The 27,402-nt window shown below is 35.4% G+C and overlaps 1 protein-coding gene across 1 annotated transcript in view; it reads left to right on the top strand.

Annotated features, from left to right (window-relative positions):
- The window catches only part of mmut (methylmalonyl CoA mutase), a 73,655-nt gene extending 51,405 nt beyond the window's left edge, over positions 1–22,250 (top strand). The window contains exons 8-12 of the mRNA XM_056481448.1: positions 3,981–4,096; positions 10,695–10,826; positions 13,125–13,272; positions 14,649–14,816; positions 21,615–22,250. Of these exons, the coding sequence (XP_056337423.1) occupies positions 3,981–4,096; positions 10,695–10,826; positions 13,125–13,272; positions 14,649–14,816; positions 21,615–21,743 (693 nt within the window). The 3' untranslated portion in view covers positions 21,744–22,250. The remainder of the gene's footprint in view (positions 1–3,980; positions 4,097–10,694; positions 10,827–13,124; positions 13,273–14,648; positions 14,817–21,614) is intronic.
- The last annotated feature ends 5,152 nt before the right edge of the window (positions 22,251–27,402 follow it).

The following is a 27,402-nucleotide window of genomic DNA, read 5'->3' as shown; positions in this document are numbered from 1 at the left end:
ATTCTAGATTTACATGCCAAATATGCTGTCTGTAGACATCTAAATTTGAGTATACTATTTCTAAAGCGGATGGAGCGGATTATAATGAGATATTATGTAGGTCTGGTAGCAGATTTTCTTTTTGCGAATGACTGGTCAATATAATGTTCTTATGTATCCATCATGCCGTGAGCCTGGACGCCCCAGTGATCCTTGTGCCTGGATCTTAATGTCACCTAACAATTTGTCCTGAGTGCCCGGCTGATCAGACAGAAGGGGCAGAGAGGTCAGCTGAATGTTACTGGCTGAATGACATTTGCTTTTGAAATCTTTTCCCTCTGAATGAAACAAAAGTCGATCATACCACTGTTCCTTGCACAGCATATCTTTACTAATATTATAAGTAGTCATTTTGACATCTTTATTATTAGTATCATTAGTAGTACTTATGACCCTTTTAGTAATTTGGTTTTAGCATAGTACTTAATTCTATGTATTAATAAAAAATATATAAGAGTATATAAATTATGGTTGTCCCATTAAATTAAAAGTTTTTTAGATGTTAGTATTAGTATTTATCGTTTTTAAGGTTATCTATAAGCTAGTATGCTCCAAAACAGTGACAAAATTGGAGTTTAGAAGTTATATTTGCATATGTTTGCAAACTAATAAAACATGTAAAGCTTGTACTTCCACTAAAATGGATCAACGGTTTCACTCATACTTTAGATTCTCATCAAATCCTATCCAGTCGAATGCTCTCTAGTATCTGACCTCGCCCCCTTCAAGACACTTCTCATTGGCTTTTCATTTGATGCAGTTGAGCTCAACTAGTCTTACTGGCAGAGCAGTGATAAAACAAATTGCTATTGGCTGTTTTTTTAAAAAGGGAAGGAGCTACACTATGTCCCACCCTCTATTTGTGTTTCGGTAGAGATTACGTCAAACATCGAATAAAAATGCACATTTCAAAGCACTTCACGTGACCTTTAAGGCAAGGGTTTTCTCAAGGGAGTGCTGGAGATCCATGGAAATTATTTTAAAAATGAAGTGAACCATAATCATTATGCCCCAAGTCTAGGGGAAAACAACATGGGCAAAATACACAAAAAAGGTTGGGGGTGGTGGATTTCCCAAAATAAACAACGACACAAACAAACAAAAAAACTTATGCAAAAGATCCCCTTCGCTCAACAACCAAACGTGGACACTCAGTTGAGGGTAATTGAATAGATTAATTATTTTAAAAAGTAGTCATTTAAATGAGCATCTCTTCAAAGAATCTGCAAAGTAAATAAACTAAATACCCTTTAAAGTCTTTAAAGAATAATACAGGAAGCTTACCATCCTCCTTAAACATAAACAAAGTCAAAAGTAATCAAAATAAATAGGTTCAAACTACAAGTTCAAACTCTCAAAAAGTTGAAAACATACATGGACATTTCGACAAGAATAAAGTTGGGAGGGGTAGGGAAATCCAGGAGCTCTATACTCTCAGGAACTGTCGCACCAAAAATGAGCTCCTCAAACTCTGCTGGAAGTTCCCTTTTATATCTCTCCGTGACCAGCAGCCAATCAGAACCTGGAAAAATGGGGGCCTATGGGATAACAAAAAAACAAGACAAAGAAGGTGGACAAAGAAAAAGACACATGCAATGCGCAACAAAAATAAGTAAATAAACTTAAGTTGTAACATATGTATAATATCATAAAGTATTAAAATATTTAACAATAATCGTAAATAAATCAACATTCATTAGAATGTAAAGAGCAAACTAATGAACACAAATTAGATTTAAATATGTATAATAATTGTAAAAATTATTCATAAATAAAAGATGTAAAATAAATGCAAAATTCTGAATTTTATTCCACTATAATTATTATTATTATTAGGGACCGAGCACCGAACGGTGCAAGGCCCTATTGGAATTGCTCCGTTTATTATTATTATTATTATTATTATTATTATTATTATTATTATTATTATTATTATTATTATTATTATTATTCTTCTCCCGAATGAATCGCGATTTTGAGGGTCTAAACATGCCCGAAAACTCACGAAAATTTGCACACGCCCCAGAAGTGGCGCAAATTTACGTTTGTTATAGGCTTCGGAAGTGGGCGTGGCAAAATGACTCGACAGCGCCACCTAGAAAATTGATACGGACAAGCCCCCGAGCCACGAATCACGCACATGCACGAAATTGGCACACACCTCAAACATGCCAAGACCTACAAAAAAGTCTCAAGGAGCGATATCTCAAACCCAACAGGAAGTCGGATATTTATGGCTTCCTGCGGCGAAAAAGTGGCGATTTTGCCATTTCCAGGCGTTGTACTTTAACGAACTCCTCCTAGGGATTTCATCCGATCGACACCAAAATTGGGTTATGTCATCTAAAGGCCTTGGCGATGTTAAATTGCGAAGCTTTAGAGTTTTCGTCGATGGGCGTGTCCGTGGCGGCCTCGTAATTTTGACGACTCGCCATGAAACATCAAGTTGTTATAACTCAGGCATGCATTATCCGATCTGCCTCAAAATTCACACGTTTGATAACCGTCCTGACCTGAACACGTTTACATGCCAATATCCCGATACAGTTATAGCGCCACCTGCTGGCTACAGGAAATGACATGATTTACAGTAAAACAAACTCCTCCCACAAATTTTATCATATCAGCACCAAATTTGAGTGGTGTCATCTGAAAGCAGTATCGATGATATATTGTGAAGGTCTAGAGTTTTCGTCGATGGGCGTGTCCGTGGCGGACTCGCAAACTTTGATGATTCGCCATGAAACATCAAGTTGTTATAACTCAGGCATGCATGATCCGATCTGCCTCAAACCTCACACATTTGATAAGTGTCCTGACTTGAACATGTTTACATGCCAATAACTCGATAAAGTTATTGCGCCACCTGCTGGCAAACTTAAAATTGCCTATAACTCAGCCAAACAATATCCGATCTGCCTAAAACTTCACATGGTTGATAAGATTGCTCTCCTGAAGACATCTACATGCCAATATTGAGTCACAGTCATAGCGCCACCTGCTGACAGAAGGTAGTTTGGCTTATAACTCATCCACACAATGTCCGATCAGTCTGAAACTTCACATGTTTAATGAGTTTCCACTACTAAAGACATCTACATGCCAATCTTGAGTCACAGTCATAGCGCCACCTGCTGACGGGAGCAAGTTTTGCATAAATCCTTGATTTTCTCAGATTTTTTTATGTATCGGCTTAAATTATTATTGTTCGCGGTTCTCTGTCGTCCTACGGCCACCGGGCGGCGGTGAGCCCGTGTGCGAGGTCCCTATCATCGCTGCTTGCAGCTTTAATTATTATTATTATTATTATTATTATTATTATTATTATTATTATTATTATTATTATTAGAGACCATAAACGCTAATTATATTAAAATTAAATTAATTAAAAAGTAAATATTTTTATTAATTAATTTACATTTTATTTGTCATAATTTTGTTCCAGTTTTATTAATTTTATTACTTCAACTTATGTAATTTCCAGTTTTGTAATGTTGGCATTTTTCATCGAATATTTCATCTGATATGATTGAAAGCAACTGACGCTTTAACCAAAGCACATGGCATAAAAATAACACCCACTCATTTAACAATCATATGATCCTGTTACAATTTTACCATCTGCATTATTATTATTAGATTACATTTTATAGCTATTTATTAGCGCAAAGTACATGAGGAGAAGGATTAAATTTGGCTGCTTTTACAATTTGATCCAGGAACTAGTTCACTTAATTATATCTGCATTAAATTATTTTTTATGTAATTGTTTTCCTCATGAACATCTCCATACTCTCTACAAACCTCAATCTACAATACTTGCAGTAGTCATCCAGATTGTTTCTAAAGTTTCAAGCACATAGGAGGTTTTCATGTGTTTTTGTGTGGCTGATTCAGAGTCAGTGTTTGCACATCATAATGAGGCTGTGTTTACATTGCAGGTCAGAGAGAGCAGGGATGCAGAGGCAGCAAAGAGATGTTTGGCCGCGATTGAACAATGTGCACGAACCAGAGATGGAAATCTGCTTGAACTCGCTGTGGAGGCTGCGAGAGCACGGTGGGTCCTGTCTCATGGCATCCAGATGCATTGTGCTTTTCAAACTGGTTATGACTTACAATCCACTTTTAAATATGTGACTAATAGAAAACAGTTTCTAAACCCCAACCTCTATGCATTTGAATTGAGAAAAATATCTTAGCAGCCATTTATAACCACTACTAAAGGGTTAGTTCACTTAAAAATAAATTTTTTTGTCATTAGTTACTCACCATCATGTCAGTCCAATACAACAAAAACAATGTCATTCTTAGACCTTTGTTCATCTTCAGAACACAAATTAAGATATTTTAGAGGAAATCCTGGCGAATCCCGAAAAGGAAAAAATTGTAAACATGTTTCATGTGACTAATGTGGTTCAACTGTAATCATACAAAGCTCACAGAACACTTTTGTACTCCAAAAAAGCTTTGTTTGCCAATGTTTTCTCTTCCTTGTCAGGTTGCAAGGCTGTTTGTTTAATATGGGCTGTACAACATATTTCAAAAAGAAGTCAGCAGCACTACATGCAAGCTCCTTTTTGCCTGTAGTAAATGTGGACTAGGACCTGACGCTGCTGAATTGAAGACATAGTGGCTAAAAAGTCATGACATCCAGATGTACTGGGCTATGGGAATATGGGCTGTACAACATATTTCAAAAAGAAGTCAGCAGCACTACATGCAAGCTCCTTTTTGCCTGTAGTAAATGTGGTCTAGGACCTCACGCTGCTGAATTGAAGACATAGTGGCTAAAAAGTCATGACATCCAGATGTACTGGGCTTTCTAAACTGGTTAAGACTTTTAAAGTCTTGACTTATGGAAAATTGTTTTTATGCACCAGCTTCTATTCATTTGAACTGAGAAAAATATTTTAATAGCCATTTATGACCACTATTACAGGGTTAGTTCACCCCAAAAATCTTATTCTGCCATTAGTTACTTATATAGTTCCAATCCCCTGAGACCTTAGTTGATCTTCAGAACACAAATTAAGATATTTTAGATGAAATCCAATGTTTTCTCTTCCTTGTTAGGTTGTCTGGCTGTCATTTAACCTTTATAATCATGACATGAATCATGTCATGAATTTGAATTAAATTTTATGCATGCTTATGACAACTGTAAGTGTTATTCACTCAGTTATGACATTGTAAATGTGAAGATGACGTTTTCTTATAGCTGAGCATACTGTAACTGAACTCAGCATGATTATAAAGGTTTCATGAATGTCTTATGAGCAACCCTTCAAGTGAAGTGTTACACAGATTGTAGTTGCTTGAACTAAAAGACAATAGTTGACTGAAAATAAAAACATGCATTAAAAGCGTTTTATATTTCTGATATTTCCCAAGGAAATGTTTCTCATTTCAAAATAAAAACTATAATACATACACACTACACTACCTAACAGAAGTCTTGTCGCCTATCCAAGTTTTAGGAACAACAAATAATAACTTGACTCTAGTTGATCATTTGGTATCAGAAGTGGCTTATATGAAAGTCAAAGGCCTCTAGATTATGCTTTTTACCAAAATAAAATATGATCATTGATCTTTAATTATTTAATTAGGACAGTAAGGTCTCACTTTGCTTAGACAAAAGTCTTGTCACTTAACAGAAATAATGTACAGTATAGAATATAAAGTGATGGTGCAGTGGAAAAAGAATGAATATTGTGGATGACTCTCATGCTGAAGTATGAGAAGGAGCGCTATCCTGCTGCAGAATTTACCCTCTCCTTTGGTTTGTAATGTAATGGGCAGCACAAATGTATTGATACCCCAGGCTGTTGATGTTGCCATACATTCTGCAGATCTCTCGCATGCCTCCATACTGAATGTAACCCCAAACCATGATTTTTCCTTTACCAAACTTGACTGATCCATGCGGGTTCCAGTAGGACTGCTGCAGTATTTGTGATGATTGGGATGCAGTTCAACAGATGATTCAACTGAAAAATCTACCTTCTGCCACTTTTCCAAATTCTTAACTAAAGTCAAGTTATTATTTGTTGCTCTTAGAACTAGGATCGACGACAAGACTTGTCAGGTAGTGTATATAGACCTATTTTAAAAATGATTATGAAAAAAATGAATAATGAAATTACCAATGATTAGCTGTTAGCTGTTGTATAGAATGTTGCTGTTATTTGGCTTATACTGATTTGTTAATGTACAGTTGAAGTCAGAATTATTAGCCCCCTGTTTATTTTTTCCCCAATTTCTGTTTAACAGAGAGAAGATTTTTTTCAACACATTTCTAAACATAATAGCTTGAATAACTTATTTCTAATAACTGATTTATTTTATCTTTGCCATGATGATAGTAACTTGGACTAGATATTTTTCAAGACACTTCTATACAGCTAAAAGTGACCTAACTAGGCTATGTTAATTAGGTTAACTAGGCAGGTAAGGGTAATTAGGCAAGTATTGTGTAACGATGGTTTGTTCTGTAGACTATCGAAAAAAAAATAGCTTAAATGGGCTAATATTTTTGCCCTTAAAATGGTTTTTAAAAAATTAAAAACAGCTTTTTTTCTAGCTGAAATAAAACAAATAAGACTTTCTCCAGAAGATAAAATATTATCAGACATACTGTGAAAATATCCTTGCTCTGTTAAACATCTTTTGGGAAATGTTTAAAAAAAGAAAAAAAAATTATCAAAGGGTGGCTAATAATTCTGACTTCAACTGTATATACCTGTGCATCGTACAAAAATTTGTATCTTGCTTCATTTGTGCTGCAGATTTATATTATTTTTCCACATCCAAACTTCTTTCAGGCATTTTTCTATAACTGTAAAAAATATAGTTATTTTCAGTTAAGGGATGAAGGCCTTCAACAGATCATTTGTCCATTGTTTCATTAATAATTCACATAATCATTTATTATTAACCGGTGTTGTGTGTATGTATTATTTATTACTTATGGATCTCATCGTTTGCATAAATATTAATCAAAGAAACTCAGGTGAGTTTGTAACCTAAGATGAAATATGATGTCCAACTTTATTATGTGTTCCTCATTTGAAGCTACAGGTGCCCATTCAGCCCTGAAAATTTCCAGTGCAGAAATGTGCACGTACACCTTATCAAGTGTCTTACTTTTTGTAGGTTTGATTTTTTGCTATGGTCCTGCTTTTGGAGTTAGTGGCAAACGGGGCTTGACATTAACCTGCCAAACGGGGGTTGATTTCAGCTGTGGCAGATTACATAACCACTAGCTACTTTGGCTGGTTGCCAATAATTTTTAAGTTGTACTTTTCCCAAAGCAGGGTTCAACAACAAGGATGACCCAATGGCACTTAAAAAAAATCGACTGACAAAGACAACTGTGTTCAAGATTGCAGGTGAATAACGAAAGAGAGAATTATCGTGCACACAGTGAGACACAGGATATTCTCACTCACTGACATGCATGAGTGTTTAAAAGTTCACAGGTTCCTGTTTCCCTGCATAAAACAACCGTGCTTGGAAACGCAACTGGAGCAATCGGTTCTTTTTGAAATAGACAGACAAAAAGTGATGCTCGTAAGGCCTGTCCCAATAATCAATATATCAACTTATCGCACAACACATGGCCCATAATTTTTGGTGATTTCCATATCCTGGACCAGGCCGTATCCTGAGCAGCTACTGTGATGGTCATGGAAGAGTGGAGAACATGAGACTGATTCCTGTGACGCTCCAGAGACAGACGAGTCTTCGCTGAGGCCTGCTTCCAGCCTCCGCCACTGAGACTGCAGCTCTGCACAAGACGTTTGGCCAGCGGAGAAATTAAAATGATCGTGCCCAACTGAGCCTGGTTTCTCTCAAGGTTTTTTTTCTTCACTTCCGCCATTAGTGAAGTTTTTTTTTCCTCTCCGCTGTCGCCACTGGCTTGCATGGTTCAGGATCTGTAGAGCTGCACATCGTTGGATTTGCTCTTCAATATTTGGACTCTCAGTAGTAATTATTCAACCACACTGAACTGAGCTAAACTGAACTTAAACACTACAAACTGAACTACACTGTTCCAATTTACTATGACCTTTTATGTGAAGCTGCTTTGACACAATCTACATTGTAAAAGCGCTATACAAATAAAGGTGAATATATATCGCCTATACATAAAACCCAATATTGTAGCTGATTGTGCAACCTCTCTATTTCAGTTGGAGGTGTCAGTGTCAGTATGGTTAAAAAACACTATAGTATTAACTATAAATTACTATAGTATATTTTCATGTGGGTGTCTGATAGCTGAAAATAGTTCTGGTAGCAGATATCGCAACCTCTTACTTTTTACCTTGCACTTTTTTTGTTAAGATTTATTATTATTTATTTGGGATAGACGTTTTCACTTTCTGATTCCAATGCCTAATTATTAAAATGACTTAAATTAAATTAAATATTCTTAAGAATAAATCATTATGTGTTCTTTGGAAGTGTACTTGCATTATGACGATATTATATTGTCATTCTGGCATTATATAATGAGCATAAAATGGTCTTAAAATGACAATAATATTGTTTATCGCAATATATTTTAGTGCAATATATCATACAACAAAAAATAGATATCGTGACAGGTCTAATGCTCGTGCACCCGCAGTTCTGCTGCTTTCAAGAGCTCAATATTAAAAAAAAAAAATTATAATGGCGCATTTGCTTTAACCATTATTTGAACAGATTATTAATCTGTTAATCTAGGAGATTAACTTCCAATTTATGTATAGTAAACTGTGCCTAATTTTAGATAAATAACAATAATTCTTATAAAACCGTCAATTATTTATATATATATATTTTTTTTTAAAGAAAAGTGTTTTCGAATAAAACGTGTATATGTATAGTTATATTTCAAGTTATTTACAATTTGTTTGTAAGAAATATGTATTTATTTAATTATGTTTGTATGTATGTATGTATGTATGTATATATGTACACTAACTGACAAAGGTCTTGTCGTCAAACCCAGTTGTAACAGCAACAAATAATAACTTCTAGTTAATCATTTGGTGGCAGAAGGCGTGCGAGAGATCTGCAGAGTGGATGGCAACATCAACAGCCTGAGGTATCAAGATATTTGTGCTGCCCATTACATTACGAACCACAGGAGTTGGCAACTTCTTCAGCAGGATAGCGCTCCTTCTCATACATCAGCCTCCACATCAAAGTTCCTGAACACAAAGTAGATCAAGGTGCTCCAGGATTGGCCAGCCCAGTCACCAGACAAGAACATTACTGAGCAAGTCTGGGGTAAGATGGAGGAGGCACTGAAGATGAATCCAAAGAATCTTGATGAACTTGATGAGACTAAAATTGAACTCTTTGAAGTAACGTTTGGAGAAAACCAGGCATTGCTCATCACCAGGGTAATACCATTCCTACAGTGAAGCATGGTGGTGGCAGCATCATGCTGTGGGGATGTTTTTCAGCAGCAGGAATTGGAAGACTAGTCAGGATGGAGGGAAAGATGAATGCAGCAATGTACAGAGACATCCTGAATGAAAACCTGCTTCAAAGTGCTCTTGACCTCAGACTAGGGCGACAGTTCATCTTCCAGCAGGACAATGACCCCAAAGCACACCGCCAAAATATCAATGGAGTGGCTTCACAACAACTCAGTGAATGTCCTTGAGTGGCCCAGCCAGAGCCCAGACTTGAATCCTATAGAACATCTCTGGAGAGATCTGAAAATGGCTGTACACCGTCACTTCCCATCCTACCTGACATAGAGCTTGAGAGGTACTGCAAATGAAGAATGGGCAAAAATCCCTAAAGACAGGTGTGCCAAGCTTGTGGCATCATATTCAAAAAGACTTGAGGCTGTAATTGCTACCAAAGGTGCATCAACAAAGTATTGAGCAAAGGCTGTGAATACTGATGTACATGTGCGTTTTCAGATTTTTTAATTGTAATAAATTTGCAACAATTTCAAAAACTCTGTTTTCACATTGCCATTATAGGGTATTGTGTGTAGAATTTCCATTTTGGAATAAGGCTGTAACATAAAAAAAATGTGGAAAAACTGAAGCGCTATCAATACTTTCCGGATGCCCTGTATGGATGGATGGATATTGTCCTTAGTGTGAAGTCCTGAAAAGGCATGTGAGAATAACAAGTAATTGCATTGCAACACCATGAAACCACAAGTCATGTCCTCGTGCATATTGAGCAAAGTCATCGAACACACAAAAGCGTGAAATGAATGAGGAGTCATGTGGACATAACACAAAAACTAAATCAATTCATTTTAGGATGCCAAAGTCAATGTATGCATATGAAAGACATTTTCCCAACAACAACAACATTGTGGCTAGTAAAAATGGCGAGTGGCTAGTAACATAGTAACAAATTACTAGCCACAGTCGCTGGTGATCAAAAAAAGTCAATGTCAAGCCCTGGTGCCACATGTATGTGTTTTGCAGAGCTTACCATAAAGCTGTTGTTTGTCAGCAGCAGATTAGAGGATCACATACATAGCACATATGGAATGCTATTTTTGCCTCTTTTCCTGCTCCGCAAACACACATTCAATCAAATGACAATCCAAACAGCAATAACAGAATTGTGTTGCATGATATAATATGATTATGTCTGGATTAAGGGATTGTGTTTGGACTCTGTAGGTGCTCGGTGGGAGAGATCACAGATGCCATGAAATCAGTTTTCGGGGAGCACAAGGCCAGCACTCGCATGGTGAGCGGAGCGTATCGCAGCGAGTTCGGCGAGCACGAGGAGATAGCGCTGGCGCATAACAGGTAGGAGATCGCAGGTTAAAGATTGCAAATTGGAAAATCCTACAACTTCCCACATCCACATGTTGTAGAGTATACTGAAGGTTGCTGTATAACAGATAAGTGGATAATACAACCCACCCAGATTGCATATTGTTCATGCCCAGATGTTAATCCAGTGTTTTCCCCACATGAGATCAGGATAAAGCAGTTTTCCTAATTAAAATAACTGTATGTGGTATGTAGCATGTAGTGAATTGCAGATAAGATTGAAATACAGTAGTCAAGATTTGAAGTGGATCGTCATCGTTCATCAATTTTGTCATAAAACTATTGAACAACAGCCATTCTTGTCCCAGGACAAATGTTTTAGATTCACCTCAAATGCTGGCTTCTGTATTTAAAATAAAAAGTCCAACAAATATATGCATATTATATAATCTGCATTTCACATACAGTTGAAGTCAAAATTATTAGCCCCCCGCCGCCCCCCCCCCCTTTGATTTCTTTTTTTAAATAACAGAGCAAGGAAACATTCACAGTTTGTCTGATAATATTTTATCTTGCAGAGAAACTCTTATTTGTTTTATTTTGGCTAGAATAAAAGCTGTTTTCAATTTTTTAATAAACATTTTAAGGTCAAACTTATTAGCCCCTTTAAGCTATGTATTTTATCGGTAGTCTCCAAAACAAACCATCGTTATACAATAACTTGCCTAATTACCCTAACCTGCCTAGTTAACCTAATTAACATAGTTAAGCCTTTAAATGTAGCTTTAAGCTGAATAGAAGTGTCTTGAAAAATATCTAGTCAAATATTATTTACTGCCGTTGTGGCAAAGATAAAATAAATCAGTTATTAGAAATGAGTTATTAAAACTATTATGCTTAGAAATGTGTTGGAAAAAATCTTCTCTCCATTAAACAGAAATTGGGGAAAATTGCAGATTTTAACTTTATACAAGCTAAATGTGTTATAGCTTTTGTATGGAAAAATAGCCAAAGACCGGTTCATGTATAATGGATTAAAGAGATGTCTGATAATCTTGCTCTTGAAAAAATAATATACAGTTACAGGAATAATGAGGTAACAACACACACCTGGCCATGGAACAGCTTAGAAGCCAATTGTCCAATTACTTTTGGTCCCCTAACAAGTCGGAAGCACATATGGAAACTGTTGTAATTGCTACAGTGTTCACCTGATTTGAATGTAAATACCCTCAAATTAAAGCTGACAGTCTGCAGTTAAAGCACATCTTGTTCGTTTCATTTCAAGTTGGTGTATAGAGCCAAAAATATTAGGACTGTGTCGATGTCCAATTATTTATGGACCTAACTGTACTGTATGTAATCAAAGTTAAAGCCGAGACTTTTTTTAAAAAGTGTTGTCTCGAACAAAATGAATAGCTAAAAATCTGAAGTCTTAAGAAAGATGACTGTAATTTGAAATGTATTGTTTGCTTGGTCATTCATTTATTTATTTATTATTTTTGGGACATTCTCCTAGAAACGTACATTTTCGCTATGACAGGGCCTGACTTTTAAGCCTCGAAAAAGCATACAAAAAATATATAAAATCATACGATTCAATGATGGAACACATTTTTGGTTATCCTTAAAGGTGTATTGCATGCATTGCATGTTAAATTTAATGCAAATGTGACAGAACTGACTGAATCATGGGGTTTAGATGTATTTAATACTACTTATTTGTAAAATTTATTCATAATTTCATGTTTTTAATCAATTGATGTGAATGATAACAACTTAAACTTTCTATTCCTGAAGTATTTTTTGTCTAAATAACAGTTTTTAGCACAAGAAAACTATTAAACCTGTAGGTTCAATTGGGCTGAGGACAAGGACAGGGTTTGTACATTTGTAAAGTGTTTTTAATAAAGGAAAACAATCTGAGAACCAAATGAATGACATATTCCTATACAGAACAACTCACAGAAATCAACCATCAGTCCATTTTAGACATTGTTTGGGATGAAATAGTGTCAGGGACAGATAATGTACATTTCTAATAGATTGTCCCTTAGTGTTACACACACGCACGTCCACCAATTTAAATGTATTTATTTATTCTTTTCAATATATTTTTCTGTAGTATTTCATTATATAACTCATTTTAAATGTTTTGTTGTTTAATAAATGTTGGGCTGAAGTATTGAGAGTTATAATATTCTGTACTATTCACTGGGTTTTGTAATATAATTAAAATAAAAACAAATTTAGAAAAAAGCACAATTGCAAAAGGTTTTTGTATCTTATTTGATAAAGTCAGCTATAGTCACATGTGCTTTTCTTCCTCAGAGTTGTAACGTTTAAAAATCATGAAGGCAGAAATCCTCGTCTGCTAGTGGCCAAAATGGGACAGGATGGTCACGATAGAGGGGCAAAGGTGATTGCCACTGGATTTGCAGATCTTGGGTTTGATGTGGATGTCGGCCCGCTTTTCCAGGTATGAAATTGTCCATTAATGATTTTAGATGGTTTGTTCTTCAGTATTTCACTTTCAGCAGTGACATTTACATTACACTGAACTAAACTGTCACAATTGAACTGAAGCAGTTTCAGTTTACTAAAACTTCATTAATGTTAAGCTGCTTTGACACAATCTACATCATTTAAAGCACTATAGAAATAAAGATGAATTAAATTGAATGTTTGGGAGTTTTTGTTAATGTGCATTACCTGTGGATACACATATCTCTCCTCTCTGAAAGTCATCCATGTGTCAAGGATGTTGAGAAATTAGCTCACGGAGCTTAGTTTTTCCTCTGTATATCCACAATTTGGCACCCTTGGTTCTTGGGTTGAGTCTATCATTAATTAAAATATCCGTTCTGATCCTTAAACATCAAAACATTGAATCCATGACTGAGCAGATTAAACGCATACCTCCAAGTTAAGCTCTCGCTTTTCCTCAGTTTTCAAAATATGAATAATCCGGATCTCTCATTTGTACTCCAAATAAACTACTTTGTGTCATTCTGGGCAAAACTGTTCAACATTAGATTTCCAGGTTTCATTGGAAATGTCAAAAATATGGGTTCCAAACATTTCTTCTTTGTTTTTGACTTTAAAATAAAATGCATCGATTAATACATTTTTTTACTGTATTTTTTGTTTTGGGGAATTTGTTTATTTTATTAACGAGTTTAAAGTTGTACACTTGTTTTAAACTAATACATTGTAATTGGTAAAATTTCCTGTCACATTTGATCAGTTGATCAGAAAAGCCTTACTTTAAATAAAATTCAGCTGCTGCAATCACTTTCAAAATTATTATTTACCATCTGAAAGATGAAAACATGACAGCCAGTCAGAATTCATCCGGCAGTGAAAAGCTTGTTAATTTAAAGCAGAATATAACTAAATGACGGGCAACTAGCTCTTTGCAACTCTCCTCACCCACTGAAGCTAAGCAAGGATGTGCGCGTCAGTGGATAGGAGACCACATGGGAAAGCTAGGTCGCTGCCGGAAGTGGTGTTAGTGAGGCTAGCAGGGGGCTTTCAAGCTGCGGTCTGTGTGGGTCCTAATGCCCTAGTGTATTGATGGGGAGTCTGTACTGCTCAGTGAGTGCCGTCTTTCGGATGAGACGTTAAAGCTAACTCTCTGCGGTTCATTCCGCCGTGGTGACCCCTGATTAATAAAAGGACTAAGCTGAAAGGAAAATGAATGAATGAACAATATAAGCTTATAGAAATCTTTATAACTAACATATTGTTACTAGCATTTAAAAAGCTTTATTTTTATTTCACGTGAACTAAGCAATGTTTGTCCTTACCTTTGTGTGTTGTTTTTCTCTATGTTGTTTGTTTCCATGACAACAGACCCCGCTAGAGGTGGCCCAACAGGCGGTGGACGCAGACGTGCACTGTGTAGGGGTCAGCACACTGGCAGCTGGACACAAGACCCTAGTGCCCGAGCTCATCAAAGAGCTGCGTAACCTGAACCGGCCCGATATCATGGTGATCTGCGGAGGGGTCATACCACCACAGGTAACACCTGCTGCTGGACAGATGAGCACAGACACACTCAGATCTGAATTACAGCAAGGGAACTCTTTTATCCCATTAAATTTTTCTGTATCAAAGAAAGTAGAGAAGTCAGATGTTTCAGATACTTACAATTCAGTTTGTACTTTTATAGTTGGAACTTGGCTTTAAAGTACACATGAAATCAAAACTAATCATATCATTTTGTTAGTTCACATTGCTATTTTTGTGGTGAACAATTAATCCGTGCACTGTCATTTAGAAAAAAAAATTGTCCTTGTTATCTAAAATTGAAATCTGAAAATGCACTTCCTGTTTGCTTTCATTTTAATTCTGAGATTACATTTGTCTGAGGTATTGGGCATGGCTAACATACCTAACCACGCCCCTCCAATTGTCAGCTTCAACAACAAACAGAAATGGTGAGGAGGAGGAGTCTGTTAGGCTGTAATAACTCTCCCCAGACCCTTTTTGAATGAAATGCCTTCTTTACTACATCCAATCAGCTTGCAGTACAAAAAACAAGCCACACCCACTGTTTTCTCATTTAATATTCTGTTTCTCTTGGAACTGCGTCACAATACGAAAAATATATGTCACAGCTTCCAGTTCATGTGGTCTTTAAAGCTTGAATATTGTTCAAGCAAAAATTATGTAGTGATTCTTAAGAACATCCTGCCAAAATGAAGCGTTTGGAGTAGGAGTGTGTGATATTTATTAATGTACATTATGATATTTATTAGTCTACAATAGTATTGTATTTTTTTAACAATGTGCAATCTGACATTAACGAATATCAAGCTTATTTCAGATGCACCTGTTGGCTAATAGATGTACTGTATAAAAACTGTTTTGCAATCAAGGGCTTATCAATAGTATTAAATTGTTTATTTTGATAGTAATTGTTTACAAAGAGTATTTGTTATTTTGTTATTTTATCTTTGCCATGATGACAGTAAATAATATTTGACCAGATATTTTTCAAGAAATTTCAGTACAGCTTAAAGTGACTTTTAAAGGCTTAACTAGGTTAAATAGATTAATTAGGCAGGTTGGAGTAATTAGGCAAGTTATTGTATAACGATTGTTTGTTCTGTAGACAGTCTAAAAAATTAGCTTAAAGGGGCTAATAATTTTGACCTTAAAATGGTTCATAAAAAATTAAAAACTGCTTTTATTCTAGTCGAAATAAAACAAATAAGGCTTTTTTTTTTCAGAATAAAAAATATTATCAGAAATACTGTGAAAATTTCCTTGCTCTGTTATACATCATTTGGGAAATATTTAAAAAAGAAAAAAAAGTCAAGGGGGGGCTAATAATTCTGACTTCAACTGTCTGTGTGTGTGTGTGTGTGTGTGTGTGTGTGTGTATATATATATATATATATATATATATATATATATATATATATATATATATATACTAAGCCGTAAAGAAAATGAATGAATATATATATGCAGTGTTGGTGGAACGTGGTTGAGAAACACCGACTTATATCACACCCACATATTCCGGTGTTTTCTTAAGTATGTTTTATTTGTGTGCAGTAACATTTTAGCGTTTTCCAACTTTTCAGTTTAGATCGAAACCTTTTTAATAGATGTTGCTCTGGATAAGGATTTTTTTGCAGCTAAATGTCATTTTCAAATCCAGATTATTGTAGACATAGCCTGAGACATCTAAATCTGAGCCATACGATGTAAAGATAAACATTTATGAGGCAAGATTTTCAAAGACAGCTCTTATCTTGTGTCAAGTTCTGACATGGACCACATCAAACCTAAATGATCTGTCCAGAACCTAAAGACATCACAGTAAAATAGACTCGAACCGACCTTCATTGCAATGTGCGTTCAATCAGAATGATCACCATTCATGATAGGCAAAGAAAAGATTAAATTTTTTTCTGTCAGAAACGTCAAGGTTTTTCAATCTATTAATCATTAAATCTATTGAATCTCCACTCAAAAAAGTCAGGTTGCCTTCTGTATTGATATATAAAGCAGAGAGTCATGAAAGGCCACAGATTGCATTGATTTTGGTGTGATTAAGGGTTGTTGAGCATAACACAAAGTGCAGCCCTCGTGCCGCTGCTAAGAAACATAATGATCAAAAGTCAATGTGAAAGTAGCCTGACCTTTGCCATATTCATATTGTATTCGATTTATATTGAATTCGAGCTTAGAAATGGAGTTTGGTGAACGGGCTGTCACTTGCTGCTTTCACGGATGAAATTTAATTGAGGTGCTCTTATATGCAATATGCATTTTTATTTATTTATCTATATATATTTAGTTTTATTTCAATTTTTTGGAATTGTGCAGAGTACATACTGCATTGCTGTAGCTCAAAGCATGGCGTTAGCAACACCAAGGTCATTAGTTTGACTTGTATAAAATTAATAAACTGATGAAAAGTGTGTGCAAATGTAAGCTGCTTTAGATGAAACTACATGCTTTAAAACAGGGCTGCCCAAACTCTGTCCTGGAGGGCCGGTGTCCTGCCAATTTTAGCTCCAACTTTCCTCAACCCACCTGGACGGATGTTTCTAGAAAGCTTAGTTAGAGCTTGATTAACCCAGGTTTGTCTGATTGGGGTTGGAACTAAACTTTGCAGGACACTGACCCTCCAGGACCGATCAGGTTTTTTTTTGTCCTCGAGTCTGAGTCATTTGGTATTGAGTATCTACCGAAACCTCCGATACTTCTATAATGCATTAAAAGAATAAAGAAGAGTGAAGAAACAGATCCAGGATGTTCCTTAATTTTTATTTAATTCACCTTATTCTAACATTCAACAACTCTGTCAACAAATAGAGCACTTCTATGAGCTTGAACAATCAAGTAATAAATAACATTAATTATGCACTTTTGGAAACACCAAGTTTTGAAAATGCACATAAAAAAGCATGTGCATAACTGAGTATTATAAACTTTTTATTCGATAAGAAAAGATGCGCATAAACTATGATGGAAACACTTTTACAGAACAAATTCCAGTATGCGCAAGTCATGGGATTTTATTATAGGAGATCATGTGATGCTAAAAATGTGTGTGAATGGACAATCCAGCAGGCTGAGCACATCTGAAATGTTGTTTTGGTCATTCTAAAATACCTTAACTGTTTCAGTATTATTGTTATTATACTATTAATTACCTCCAGAACTGTCAAGAGCGTCTGTGCTCTGCGTCTCACGCCTTCAAACACCACCACGCATTCATTGCATGTCGGCATTGACTTCTAATATGCAAGTCATTTATTAAATAAAAAAAAAATATTCACGCAACTTCTCCTAACGCAGCAAATTTTGTTTTTAATTTTGATATTTGGCGCCAGTTAATCAGGAAGTGATGATTTTGTTCTCTATAGGTGCGTTCGACTTGAACCACGGCTGCGGCTGACAAGCAATGAGATTTGCTGAGCGCAGGTGGGGCGGAGCTGAAAAAAACAAGGCTCTCAGGTCCCAGATCACATGGCGAGATCAATGATTTATTTATTAATCCATTCACATTGATCCAAAAATATTGAACAAAAGGACATTGCCAAAATAAGTGAGCTACACTTTTAGTGGAAATTTCACAGAAAAAGCAAGATGTATCAATGCTACTTTTCAATTTCTGTAAATGACTTGACTGGATAAAACTATTTTATAAATATGTAAATTATTTTAGAACTATTTTATAGAATAATTATTTATCTCAATTTGTTAAGAAAGCTTTAAGGCGGTGGCATGATCAATGATGACCATTCTTTTACAAGATTTTTTTGAGTTGATATTTGGTTATTCAGTAAAATATATATCATTTAAATTGTATATGGAGCTGTATACAGTAAAGGGTCTGTATAAAAAGATCGAAAATAAACCTACAGTATCTTTCAGTATCAGTAGCTTTAATTAACAAATTATTCAACATAAAAGATGATTTGACCTACTACAGTATAATATTTGAATAAGCATGATGTGTACAAGATAGAGATGGCATAAAAAGTTGATTGTTTGGAAGTTTGTGAGACGCAAGTTGTATAATAATAAACCCAAAACGCACGTGGTTGTTGTCATGCCCTGAACTCGGCCAATCGTGTAATATCGGTGTCGTCATCGCAGCTCCTGCAGTCTTCAGATGCTACACCGGCTGAATCGATCGTCTGATCTCGGAGCGCTGTAGCGGTACTTTGATGCCTCATGTGGTGCCGAGTAGCGTCAAGTCAGACAAAATTTCTAACCGGCATGCACCAATATAAGACAGATTTCAATTGATCTGCACAGCGCTGCATCAAGTTGAACGCACCTTTTGACTTGTTGGATGAAAACACTGCTTTGTTCGCACGTCTTTCATGCGATATTACAGGTTTGCTATAAATTGTATTCCCATCTTTGGATGGAAAAATAGCTAGTGTATAACGATGATTTGTTCAGTAGACAATCAAAAAAATATATCGCTTAATGGAGCTAATAATATTGACCTTAAAATGGTTTTTAAAAATTGAAAACTGCTTTCATTCTAGCCAAAATAAAACAAATAAGACTTTCTTCAGAAGAAAAAATATTATCAGACATACTGTGAAAAAATCTTTGCTCTGTTAAACATAATTTGGGAAATATTTGAGAAAAAAAAAATCGCAGGAGCAAATAATTTTGACTTCAATTGTATATAAAGTCAGCCTACACATTCTTGCGTACTAATCTCATAGCTAGTGTTTATGAAGGTTTCATGATGTTGTACTACCTATGCAATAGCATGCAATTATGTACTAGATCTTTGATTCTTTCACTTTGATTGGCGGCTTTGTCTTTTTTTGTGCATGAATGCATGAAACGGATTTAATTTCAGTGTCTGCTTGATTGCATTGAGGTCTGGAGGCGTCTTTGTTCCTTAGCTGTGAGTGCCATTAATTGATTATTGAGTGTCAGCATATAGTGAGTGTGGGCCGGTGGAGGTGAAAGCTGCCGTAATCGAAGCAGACATGGAAATCCATCTCATGCACACCATCATTATTGTGTGCTAGATCAGATCTCTCCGGAAGATTCCTCAGGCAGCTCAGATGTCTTCGTATGATGATCTGTGATGTGATTTGCTCTGCGAGGGAGGGTTTAAATCAGTGGTTTGCAAAGGATAGGTCATGACCTGAAAAATGAGTCATGCTTAAAATGCGAATAATAAAATGCAGCCGATCATGTAATCATGCATCATTGGGATAGAAAAGCGAATAGGTTTATCAAAATCGCTGCTGTTGTTTTTTTTGTTGTTGTTGATGATGTCAAAGGTTGTGCATCCAATCCAACTCTAGTACTTTACATTATCTGAACCATTTCATCCATTTAGTGGAGCACATTTGAAGTCATGATATTATGTGGAAACAGAAAATCATACTGAACTAAGCCTCTAAAATCTCCTGCACCAACATTTATTGAGCTCAAACATGACTAGCATCATTTTAAGATCTACTGTAGTGTAATGCATTATTTGACATTTTTAGATTATTCATTCGTTCATTTTCTTTTCGGCTTAGTCCCTTTATTATTCAGAGGTTGCCACAGCGGAATGAACCGCCAACTTATCCAGCATGTGTTTTACGCAGCAGATGCCGTTCCAGCCACAAGCCAACAATGGGAAACACCCATACACACTTGCATTCACACATATACACTACGGCCAATTTAGTTTATCCAGTTCACCTATAGCGCATGTCTTTGGACTGTGGGGAAACCGGAGCACCCGGAGGAAACCCACTCAAACACGGGGAGAACATGCAAACTCCACACAGAAATGCCAACTGGCCCAGGCGAGTCTCGAACCAGCAGCCTTCTTGCTGTAAGGCGATCATGCCACCGTGCCACCCATTTTTAGATACATTTTTGGATTGCGTAATATGAAGTAATTAAATGATAATGCACTTTTATATACTTTATATAGGCTACTTTAAGATATGTAAACATACAGCATAAATGAATACATCATTTTTGAAGATTAGTATTTTTATTAATACTCTTCTCATATTTTGATACATCTCAAATTTTGAAAAAAATGTTTTATTAAACAGTTATAATTATTAAAAAAAATAGTGTGTTCACCTAACCTCTTTAAGAGCTGAAGGAAAATGCAAATCACTTAAAATAAGCTGTTGCAAAAAATATATAGAAACTATAATTAAAAAAAAAAAATGTTTTATTTTTATATAATGGATTGATAGATTTTTTTATTCCTATTTATAAAAAATTGTATTTATATTTTTTCCTTACTATGATGCGCCGTGTAGGATTTATATCAAACATTACGTATTAAAACATAGATAAAACACGTGCATATACACCTATAAAATACTCGCATATACATCTATGCTAATGGATGTTCAAAACAATATACATGAAACTTGCGTACTGTATATTCATATATACTTGATGCATGCATGCATAACCTATACACACGCACATACATATAAACTTGATCCTTGCATAAACACGCACATACATATAAACTTTATACATGCAAAGTCACCTATACACACTCGCATACACATATAAACTGTATATGTATGTATGTATGTGTATATATATATATATATATATATATATATATATATATATATATATATATATATATATATATATATATATATATATATATATGTATATGTAGTGAGTGAGTAAATGATTCCAATTTAATTTGAGTGAACTATCCCTTTAAGTCCTCCAAAATATTAAATAAATACGTTATCCATTTGTGTCATAAGGAAAACTGATTGGTGCTTATGTGAAATAATGCTGTAGGTGATGCATTTCCCTCTTGAATCTTCTCAGGACTATGAGTTCCTCTATGCGAGTGGTGTCAGCTGTATCTTCGGCCCCGGGACCAGGATTCCAAAAGCAGCAGTGGAGGTTCTTGACAGCATTGAAAAGAGCCTTGAGAAGAACCGGCAGGCCATGTAACCACAGAACAGTCAGATTTTATTGTGCACACATTGACATCTCTAAATGGATAGATCACACAAAACATTTTTCTCACGATCAGGTGGCTCCAAACCTATGAGTTTCTGTCTTCTGTTAAAACAAAAGAAGGTATTTTGAAGAATGCTGAAAGCCATTGACTTCCATAGTAGGAAAAACCAACACTATTGAAGTCAATGGTTACATGTTTCCAGCTTTCTTCAAAATATCTTCTTATGTGTTCAGCAGAAGAAGGTTAGAAATGAGTAGAGTGAATAAATGATGAAAGAGTTACATTTTTTGTGTGAACTATCCCTTTAAGCTCCTCACAAGACAGCATTCTCAGTATATTAATGACCTAGAATAATTACAAAAGCATTTGATATTCAAATCTATGATGTGAAATAATCAGCCCGTGTGAAAATGTGCAAAAGCAGTCATTTGTTTTTGTTTCAAATATGTATAGTTTGACATAATGCATTAAAATCAATGGTTACCAGCATTTTTTTATTAATGCTTTGTTATTATACGTGACACTGCCAATTTTGTGACATTTTATCAACTGAGTGAAGCCGTTTCGTTCAACAGTAGAAAAAAAAGCAAGACCATCTCTTAAAGAAAGCTGAAAACCTGTAACCATTGACTTCCATATAGGAAAAACAAATACTTTGGAAGTCAATGGTTACATGTCTCCGGCTTTCTTCAAAATATCTTCTTTTGTGTTCAGCAGAAAAAAAGAAGGTTTGAAACAAGTAAAGAGTGAGTAAATGATGACATAAATTTCATTTTTTCGTGAACCATCACTTTAAGCACTACACAAGACAGCATTCTCAATAAATTAATAACCTAAAATGATTACGAAAGCGTTTGATATTCCAATCTATGGTGTAAAATAATCATCCTGTGTGAAAGCAGTCATTTGTTTTGATTTTAAAGGGGTTTACTTTTACATAATGCATTAAAATCAATGGCTCACCAGCGTTTTTATTACAGCATCATTTGTTATATTCTTACATGACAATGCAAGTTTCGTGACATTTTATCATTTGAGTGAAGCCGTTTCATTCAACAGTTGAAACAATATAAGCGCATTAATATAATAACTTTGATGTCTGTGTTTCTGTCTGTGCTCAATGTGGCCTTTTTATTACTCATCCTACATGATCTCTAACCGGGCACCATCTGTTTCAGCTTTCGGAGAATGTTACATGATTTTATGTCTACTCTGGCACAAGTCCAATCAAAACTGTAAACCCTCAGAAAAGTGAGCATCCACATCTTCCTTTGCTTTTTTTACTCATTTGATTGTTATAGTTTTGTAGTGGATCCTATAGCAACCCTATTTAATAAACAAAACTTTAGCCATGCTGATATAATGTCAATATAAAAGGCAACTTTTTTTATGCTGATTTTGTTTTCTGAAAGGAAGTTCACACTCCCTAAACGGGAGGAAAACTCAGCGGTCACTCCACATGATCCTCATACTAATGACCTCCTGCCTGCATGTTTAGACCCCACGTAGCGATTGTCTCCTCCGACTGCATTCTCTACCCCCACCCAAAATAAGCATGCTTCTGACTTGATGTGTTTAGCTTTGTTGACAAAAAACAAACCGAGTATGACAGGAAATGTGATTCAGTCTGACGTTGTGTTCTCTGTCAGAAGAGTCGCCCCTGCTGTGGCGCTGTTTATAGTGTTGACTGATTTATGCAGCAGTTTTTTCATGAAGTAATGGTAATACAGTACATTGTCAACCCTTTATACATATATATATATATATATATATATATATATATATATATATATATATATATATATATATATATATATATATATATATATATATATATATATATATATATATACAGTTGAAGTCAGAATTATTAGCCCCCTGAATTATTGAATTATTAGCCCCCTTGTTTATTTTTTTCCCCCAATTTCTGTTTAACGGAGAGCAGATTTTTTCAAAACATTTCTGATCATAATAGTTTTAATAACTCATTTCTAATAACTGATTTATTTTATCTGTCATGATGACAGTAAATAATATTTGACTAGAAATTTTTCAAGACACTTCTATACAGCTTAAAGTGACATTTAAAGGCTTAACTAGGTTAGTTAGGTTAACAGGGCAGGTTAAGGTAGTTAGGCAAGTTATTGTATAATGATGGTTTGTTCTGTAGACTATCGAAAAAATATATAGCTTAAAGGGGCTAATAATATTTACCTTAATTTTTTTTATTGTTATTTAAATCTGCTTTTATTCTCCAGAAGAAAAAATATTATCAGACATAATGTGAACATTTCCTTGCTCTGTTAAACATCATTTGGAAAATATAAAAAAAAAGAATAAAAAATGTAAAGGGGTGCTAATAATTCTGACTTCAACCATATATACTAAGCTGATGAGTGAACGGGGTAGAAGGGCCTTAGTCAGGGAGGTGATTAATAACCTGATGGTCACTCTGTCTGAGCTCCAGCGTTCTTCTGTGGAGAGAGGAGAACCTTACAGAAGGACAACCATCTGTCCAGCAATCCACCAATCAGGCTTGTATGGTAGAGTGGCCAGACGGAAGCCACTCCTCGCCTGGAATTTGCCAAAAGGCATCTGAAGGACTCTCAGACCATAAGAAACAAAATTCTCCAGTCTGATGAGACTAAAATTGAACTCTTTGGAGTGAATGCCAGGAGTTACGTTTGGAGAAAACCAGTCACCGCTCATCACCAGGCTAATACCATCCCTACAGTGAAGCATGGTGGTGGTAGCAGCAGGAACTGGAAGACTAGTCAGAATAGAGGGAAAGATGAATTCAGCAATGCATAGAGACATCCTGAATGAAAACCATTCATCGGCATGGGTTCATTTTTCAGCAGGACAATGACCTAAAGCACACAACCAAAATATCAGTGGAGTGGCTTAACAACAACTCGGGGAATGTCATTGAAGGGCCCAGCCAGAGCCCAGACTTAAATCCTATTGAACATCTCTGGCGAGATATGAAAATGGCTGTACACAGTTGCTTCCCATCCAACCTGATAGAGCTTGAGAGATCCTGCAATGAGGAATGGGCAAAAATTCCCAAAGACAGCCCAAGCTTGTGGCATCATATTCAAAAAGACTTAAGGCTGTATTTGCTGCCAAAGGTGCATCAACAAAGTATTGAGCAAAGGCTGTGAATACTTGTGTACATGTGGTTTTTCAGCTTTTTTATTTTTATTAATTTGCAACAAAATTCAAGAAATCTTTTTTCACATTGTCATTATGGGGTATTGAGTGTAGAATTTAGAGGAAATAAATCAATTTAATCCATTTGGAATAAGGCTGTAACATAAGAAAATGTGGAAAAAGTGAAGCGCTATCAATACTTTCCGGATGCCCTATGTATATATACATATATATGTACGACTTATACATATATAGGACTTATTGTGCAATATGACTTCAATCATTTTTGCTGATGCAATATATATCGTCCATCATGATTACATAAATGAAATGATTGCGCATCATTATCTCATCTATTCTTGGAGGCGTCAGTGAGTTCAGGCTTCAACTCTTTTACAAACAATGTGTGTGAATGAGTGTGTATGGATGTTTCCCAGTGATGGGTTGCAGCTGGAAGGGCATCTGCTGCGTAAAACATGTGCAGGATAAGTTGGCGGTTCATTCCGCTGTGGCAACCCCAGATTAATAAAGGGACTAAGCCGAAAAGAAAATGAATGAATGAATGTGTGATTGTTCAATTAGTTTTAGCTGGAAATTTAATACATATGGCACATATTTTTGAAGTTGTCATTTGATTGATTGAATTCTCCAGGAAATCCAGGAGATTTGTCTCTTGCATTCATTAACTCTCCACCTGGAATGAAGAAGCCATAATGTCAGCAAGCCTCTTTAGATGGTAGAGGACTGGCATTGTATATTTAGCTGGGATGATTAGTGCCTATTTTGATTAACTAAATGCTATAGCTTTTAAAAATATGGGTTTACAGCATATGTTCCCTAAAACACGTCCAAAAGAGATTGACAAACTGCTCTGTTATTGCAGATAAATTAATTTTATTTTTAAAAGTGTACACAGTGTGTAATTTTGTGTAATTTTGGCCACTAGAGGGTGCATATTCACAACAAACCAAGATGTAGTTTAATGATGCAGTGACAGAGTGTGGAATCATGGGAGTTGTGGTCTTCATTACATCCTATGGGACTTCTACAAAAGTCATGTTCATGGATGAGCTAAACTATTTCATTATGAAAAAGACCAAAGCTGTAAGCCATCAAAACAAAACGAGCAATGCAGCACTAAATCAGCAGAGCTTTTATTATGCCACAGTCCACCGCTTCCGTTTCTCTTGTCATCACATGGAGAAGCAGCAGCACTGTTTTAACTTACTAAATAGACATTAAGTTTCTGTTATAATATTGTTCTGCGAAGATAATGTTATATAATGTTGGATTCATTGTAATGCAGCCTAGAGAATCTTTGGAAAGTGTTATAGAAGCTTTGAGAAAATGCTAAGGTTTTAGCCCTCTGGTTAGCTGAAGATGGCATAGATATCAAAGCAAGGGTAAAATGTGTAGTAAGAAGAAGTGTATTGGAAAACCTTGTGATCTTGAAACTAGAGAGCCTTAGAGGAATGCTCTGAGATGAACACTTCCAGACTTGTGTCTTCTATCTTGGCTCCTCAAGAACTGTATGTACAGTGCTCAGCATTTATAAGTACACCCCTCACAATTCTCTTTTGAATTCATATTTTTATTTTGTCAAATAAGTTTTATTTGGTCGTTGAATAGACGTACAATAATAACAAATTCCAGGATTATTTTTTGATATGCATAAACTTGCAGAAAACAAAACAAAAAACAAACACCCCAACCTGTAAGTATACAATACAGTGATAATTTAAACAACTTTCAAGTTACAATAAATAGCTTTGGGGAAAATAATTTCCAATAAAATGACAGAAGAAAGGGCCCCAAATCTCCTGAAATTGTCCAATGTTGCCTTTTAAAAGATATCTGGTTCATTCCAAGTGCAGAGTAGATATTAATTCTTCAGGTCGTGATTTAGTAGTTGGAGGACTAACATTTTTCCAGTACAATAATAACAGCTTTTTGCCTGTTATCAAACAATATGTAAGGAATTTCAGTTGTACACTGCTCAATGAATTTGTATAATAAGAATGTCCTATTATAATAAGCACAGAGTGCAGGATCTGTGTAGATCAAGGACATCTGAAAGCACTTTAAAAACCTCATTCCAGAATCCCTGTATTTTATGGCAGAATACAAGACTATGAGATAAATCGGCTTCTTCTGATTTGAACTTATCACAAATAGCAGATATATTGGGGAAAATTATATGTAGTGTATTATATGTAGAAGTGGAGTCTATGTAGGACCTTGAACTGGATGAGGCAACATCTAGTGTTGATTAATTGTTCATCAATATTCTCTAAGCTATTCTGCGAAATCTCTTCTGAAATTTCTATTTAAATTTACATTTTTATTATGAAGCTATACAATATTATATTTGTGCATTTACATTTGATTAGTCAGTACTGAAGCCAAATCTGGTTCGAAAGACCCACCCCTCACTGACAAAGGTCCAGAATTTGTCCCATACATGACTATATATTATTATTATATATTGCAGATTTT

The sequence above is a fragment of the Danio aesculapii genome, chromosome 20, assembly GCF_903798145.1.
Source record: "Danio aesculapii chromosome 20, fDanAes4.1, whole genome shotgun sequence".
NCBI lineage: Eukaryota > Metazoa > Chordata > Actinopteri > Cypriniformes > Danionidae > Danio > Danio aesculapii.
The sequence above is the reverse complement of the archived record's forward strand: the minus strand, read 5'-3'. Positions and strand labels throughout refer to the sequence as shown.